The 6275-nt window shown below is 44.9% G+C and overlaps 1 protein-coding gene across 1 annotated transcript in view; it reads right to left on the bottom strand.

Annotated features, from left to right (window-relative positions):
* Positions 1-1348: 1348 nt before the first annotated feature.
* Psmd11 (proteasome 26S subunit, non-ATPase 11) overlaps positions 1349-6275 on the bottom strand; it is a 44049-nt gene continuing 39122 nt past the window's right edge. The window contains exons 10-14 of the mRNA XM_021177113.2: positions 3304-3429; positions 2809-2844; positions 2550-2601; positions 1702-1844; positions 1349-1606 (exon numbers count right to left, since the gene is read on the bottom strand). Coding sequence (XP_021032772.1) covers positions 1702-1844; positions 2550-2601; positions 2809-2844; positions 3304-3429 — 357 coding nt within the window. The 3' untranslated portion in view covers positions 1349-1606. The remainder of the gene's footprint in view (positions 1607-1701; positions 1845-2549; positions 2602-2808; positions 2845-3303; positions 3430-6275) is intronic.

Below are 6275 nucleotides of genomic sequence, written 5' to 3'. Positions count from 1 at the left end.
TAGGCAGTGAGGTAAGATAGCTCTGGCCAAGCCAGAAAAGGCTTTATGGAGCCCCTGAACTTGTTTGGAAACCCTCCAGCACTCAAGAAAGGACACCTTTTGAAAAAAAAATTATTTTATTGGAACTCATCTGAACATCAGATATACCTGGTGTTGGTCAGCAAGAACCGTTTGTACATTTGATAATGATGGTGCCAAAACCAAAACAGGGACTGGACATGATGGGGAGAGAAGAGGGTTGAGAACAAAAACCTGATTTTGAAAAGGAAAATAAAAGCCAGTCAGATTCAGTGAAGATGCAAAACCTGGTACAACAAAATCCTTTTACAAAATAGAAATTTATTACCAAAACCTGGAAGGATAATCTGAGAAAGGTTCTAAAGAAAGAGAAAGAGGCCAGCAGGAAGGAGGCGGGAGATGGGCAGGAGGAGGGAGGGAGGGAGGGAGGAAGAAGACAGGGACAAAGCACAGTGGGCACAGCAAAGGTGCAGGCGCTTACCTGCCCACAAGGCATCAAAGCCTGCTAGGTAACTGCACCAAATACAAAGCATGCTAAAACAGCGCCACCCTGTCTGTCACCCTCTCAAGAGGCAGAGAAAGACACTGGGAAGGAGACATGAGGGTGCTTCAAATGCAACAAGGAAAATTAATATTTTTTTATTTAAAAAAAAAAACACCCCAGTCTCATTCCTAATGTTCACTATTTAAAAAAGAAAAAAAAAAAAAAAAAAGAACCCAACCAAATCCATCTGACAGCAGGAAAGAGTGGGAGAGGGAAGCAGCAGATGGAGTTTAGAGGACAAGAGAAAGGGCGTGGCTGAGAGGAAAAGAGAGGAGAGGAAAGCAAAGAGGGCAGAGAGGGATGGTTAAAACACTGAGTCTAATCTAGTTACAGTGTTAAAAAGCCACATGCACAGCAGGCCCCCGAGGGCTGTGGGCCCTCACTGCTCCCCGTGTGGCCGTGGTGGACACTAGCTCCTGGACTTCTTTCCATTTTTTCACAGGTCGGAGCCGAGCATGTACTGCGGCTGCAGCGGCGGCGGCGGCACAGCGGGCCCTTCAGCTAGTTTGCTGGAGCCAATGTCAGAGAGGGAAGGGTGGACAGGCCAGATGGCAGAGGAAAACACCAAACGCCTCATTTCAAATGAAAAGGAAAACAGCAGTCTATACATAGTTGTTTTGGTTCAGTACAAACAGAATAAAAAGTCGTTGCTTTTGATGGTCAGCAAACACCCAATTCTGAAGAGGAGGAGAGGTGGCGCCCAGCAGGTGGGTGAGGATCCCCAGTGGTTGGCAGGGTGCCTGGCTTTGCGGCCCTCTCCCAGGAGGCAGAGAGCACAGCTTTAGGTAGTGTAAGCCTTTTTCCTTTTATTTAGAATCTTTTTTTTTTTCTTTTTCTTTTTTTTAAGCAATTTCCCCACTCCCGTGAAGGCCAGTACGGATTACATGAGAACTGGCCGCCTATCGCTGGATACAGATGCACCAATGAGGGTTAAAAACTTTCCGAGCGAAAAGTAGAACAGAAAGAAAAGAATCTCCTAGCATTTCCCCAAGGGTTCACTCTCCCGCCACACACACTCTCCAAAGGACCGCTACAGATCCAACTCTGCAAGAGAAGACAGAGCAGTGTCAATCGGGGAAGCCGTGAGGACCAGCCGGTGTTCAGTGCCGCCTGATGCTGGTCCCAGGGCCAGCACTCACCTATGTCAGCTTCTTGGCTTTGCTGTAGAGGGAGTCCACTACTTTACTCATGTTCTGAATAGTCTCCAGAGCGGCTTCGTAAGTTTTATCTACTGGGGGTTCATCGAAAATGATCAGGACACCCTCCCCCTGGTCCAAAATCCCTGAAAAAAAACACAGCGACAAACCAGGTGGAAGGAGGTATTAGATGGTAACAATAGGACCCACTCCCTAGCCTCATTTTCTCCCAACTTTTCACAACACACCTTTCTATTTACTCTCTTCTTTAAAAAAAAAAAAAAAGGGTCCTTTAGGGGGCTGGAGAGATGGCTCAGCGGTTAAGAGCACTGACTGGCTCTTCTGAAGGTCCCGAGTTCAAATCCCAGCAACCACCTGGTGGCTCACAACCATCCATAATGAGATCTGATGCCCTCTTCTGGGGTGTCTGAAGACAGCTACAGTGTATTAACATTAAATAAATAAATAAATCTTTTTAAAGGGTCCTTTATTATTTTAATTTCTGTGTGTGTGTGTGTGTGTGTGTGTGTGTGTGTGTGTGTGTGTCTGTGTGTCTGTGTGTATATTTATGAAGATACCTAGTACATGTGTATTGCAAGAAACCTCGGACGCCAGAAGAGAGTGTCAAATCCTCTTAGTTTACAGGAAGTTGCTATATAGATGCTGGAAACTGAACCTGGGTCTGTAAGAGCAGTTAAATGTCCTAACCACTGAGCCATCTCTCTCCAGCCCCTTACACATTCTTCAAAGGGAGGGTTACAAGGAACCATCTGAAGAGAAACTCAGCCCATTTTAAAGATACACACCCTTCAAATTCTAGCCAGCTCCTGGCCTACATGACTTTTACTCACCATGAAACTTCTTGTCAAGAATCATCTGTGATAATTTTCTTTCCACGTCGGCCTAAAATTGAAGTACATAATTAAAGACACCAATATTCACTGGTCAGAGATCAGCCTGACATGAAAGTTAAAGACTCTTATAAGAAATGGACTGGAGCAAAATACCAACAACACAACTGTAGCCCGGAGCCCAAGTTCTGTTCCCAGAAAGAGGCCAGCCCCTCCGCACCTTTCCCTATTCCCACCTCTAGCAGACCTGAGAACTTACCTTGGAGAGTTTGATGAGGCTAGATATGTGTTCAATCTAAAAGGAAAAGCAGACAGCAACACTGAACGTTTGAATTTACTGCCAATATAAAAAGAAGGACAGAGAACTGTTGTGTGTCTCTCGAGCCTGCTGAGTCTACAGGGCAGCTTCCTTGTGGCCATGCTTACTGTCCTCTGCTCTGCCTACTTCCCTGCTATCACTACACAGAATAGACTCCCATCCCATGCACCAAACACATGAAGTATTTACCACATGTACAGTGAGGACAAGAGGGATAATACTCAAAATACAAGGACAGGCCAGCTTGCAGCTTTCTACCCCACCAGCTTCCTTCTCCATTTCCCAGCAAGACAAGTCCAAACCCTTGGTGGCCTCTTACCAGACAGACATACCCTTGAAAGTGAGTTCCTATTTTGGACAACTGTGGAGAAAGAAGTGGCCACAGCACCACAGCTAGCCCCAGACTGTTGACAAGGCTCCCAGGAAGGTTCTTACCTGGACTCGGGAAAAAGGCTCAATGACCCGGATCAGATTCTGTTCCAGTAAGTTATCGTACAGCTTGGCCAAATGTGTGCTGATGATTGGGTCGTCCCGGAGCTCTGCCCTGTAGTCTGTCAGGGCCTGCAAAACAAACCTCACAACTGTTAAGGTCTAGAAGGAATGTTATGGCCTAGGTAATTGTTACCTGGCTAACCTGCCATTTTGTGCTGTTACTAACATAAGGAAACTTTCTTATATGTTGTTTCTGCTGTTACTAGGAAACTCTCTCATGACCGAGCTTACATAGTCTGCTATGTTCTGTGCCTTTGCAAACCAATCCAATCACGACATAAAGTCAGTAGAACTGCTTTGTACAGTTATCCATGTGTGGGGCAGAGGACCATGCCACCAGACACAAGAACTAGTAAGGTAGTTCAAAACCCCAGCAAATCTCGTAATTGAGAAGGGCAAAAATTCAAACCAGCTCCTGACTAGGGTCCTGTCCTGGAGCACAACACCCCACTAAAAGGCCCATGACAACCAGTCACATAACAGAGAGCCCAGAGTTCTCCATGCTAATGAGGTATCTAGACAGACCCTGAGTGTTCAGACAGTGAGCTTCCTTTCTTGGCATTCTTTCCTGCAAAAGATATTTAATTTCTGGTATACCCTGAGTTAGACGGATGCATCTTCATCTGCCATGCATAAAGCTTTTGGCAAGCAAGGCCGTCTCCTTCATCAAGGATTGCTGGAGGGGGGGGGGGGGGCATCAATACAGAGCCACACCTAAGTCTCCTATAAAAGGCCCTCCATACTCCTGGCACTTACTCAGAGCTAAACCAGATCCACCCCCAACTCCAGGCCCCCAATCTCAACTCCTCAAAGTTCCCAGTGGTCTCTGGGTACACAGGAGAACTACAGCCTTTTTCTTACCCAGAAAAACATGGGCTGAAACCTGTATCTTAGACTGTTTCTTGCCTCTGAGAGAGGTCTATCAGCTATTCTGACACCCCAACAGTGAGGTGGAAGTATAGAGCCACACCCACAACAAGCTTGGACACAAACCAACCACACAGCAGCACTTCCTATAACTGGGTAAAAGCTTTATGCTATTTGCTCTTATAAGCTGCCCCTGGAATGGACCCCAACCTGTACCAATATAAGACACTATGTAGATGGAATAAGACTTCCATTTTGAGCAGGGGTTGAGTAAGGTTTAAGTTCCCAAGACCTTACAGGGAACTAACACCCTACTGAGCAGATAACAGACATCTAGGTAGGCAAGTTAAGACATGAATATTAGGTGAGGCAAGTCCCCTGCCATAGTTGAATACCCCAACCAGTGGAAGCAGGATACACAACAAAGACATGTTCCAAAAGAAATCCTCTATCCCTAAATCCTGACTGGTGGAGTCATTTGACACAGGTATTTGTAGATTTTAGGCTTAAAAACCCTGTAAGATCCCAAGTTTGAATCGTGCTCCTAATCAATCAGTCTTGGGGTGAATGCTCACTAAACGATTCCTGTCTGACTGAGATCAGTGTTTGTGTGGTTTGTGAGGTGACTCCTGGACCCCAACAATAACAGACACTGGCACAGCACTTTAAAGTCTCTATCCTCGCCTCCCGAGGTCCGCTGGCCCTGGTAACTGTATCGTCGCTACATATTCAGAAGTCTGGAAAGCTGAAAGGAAGACAGCAAAGAGTATGAGGGACAACAGCATGGCGCCCCACTTTTCTGTCCTGGTGTTCAACTGTGCAAGCTGTGACGCTCTACTTACAAACCTAATAAACTGCACACATATTTTCAGCATATATTTCAAAGAACTCTGAGATTAAACAATGAAAAAATGCTGAATTACACAGGTAGTTCCTAAGGGCTTTGTGGGGATAGTACAATATGATTCTGCAGGCAAAGAAAACAAAATGCCTTGTTTGTTTTGGGGTTTTTCTGTTGTTGTTGTTGGTTTTTTTGTTTTGTTTTACTTTGTTTTTTTGTTTTGTTTGTTTTTTTTGAGGGAGTGCTATTTTTTCCCTTCTATTTGTTTTTCAAGACAGGATTTCTCTGTATATCCTTGGCTGTCCTGGAAATCGCTCTGTGGACCAGGCAGAACTCAACTCAGTAGATCTGCCTGCCTCTGCTGAGTTTAAAGGCATGCAACATCACCTCTGGCTAGATCTGATTTTTGGTTTCTTTTCTTTTCCCTCAACACTAATATTTTTATTGATTATTTGAGAATTTCACATAATGCACCCTGATCACACTCACTTCCCAGTCCTCCCAGGTCCTTAAAAACTTAAGTATAGGCTTTTGTTTACTCTCTGAAGTGAGCTATAGGACTGTTTCAGATTGCTCACAGCAGCTGACTATATGATTTGCCTCATGCTCTAGCAGGACAGTGGTTTTACCAGCAGCAGATAGTTTCTCCAGCTGTGTGATATTTGAAATTCTAGAGACTTTTCAGAGGGTATATAAATGCTAGGGCTCTAAGAGGCAGGGTGGGTTGTTGGTGAGTTATTGGTTGTTAGTTGGTTGCTATTGGGTCTTTGTGAGCAAAGAAGAAACAAGAAGATATCCTGACAGTGAAGATCAAACTTGCCAAGGGAACTCACAGCCCTAATCAGCAGGAAGTAGTCTCCTTTCTATCCTTTGCTTCTCTCTTATCTAGGATTAGGGGGTTGAAAGGGTGGAAAGGGGGATGGAAGAATGAAAGAACCCACAAAGTAGGAAATGCCAGCTACAAAGAAAGGAAAGCAAAAAACAAAACACAAGTCCAATTTGTGTTGCCCATATACTCACTAAAGCATGGTCAAACTCCCAGTGGCCAGCTCCTTAAAGAAAACTGAGTTTTTCCCAACCCAACCCCCTGCCAGAAGCCATCAACTGTGGAGACTACACTTCAGCATCCTTACCACAATTTTTAAGAGTTCTCTTTGATGGCTTCCTGTTTAGGCTGTTTTTTATTTGTGTGTGTGTGTGTGTGTGT

The sequence above is a fragment of the Mus caroli genome, chromosome 11, assembly GCF_900094665.2.
Source record: "Mus caroli chromosome 11, CAROLI_EIJ_v1.1, whole genome shotgun sequence".
Taxonomy (NCBI): Eukaryota; Metazoa; Chordata; class Mammalia; order Rodentia; family Muridae; genus Mus; species Mus caroli.
This window is presented reverse-complemented; position numbering and strand designations above follow the sequence as displayed.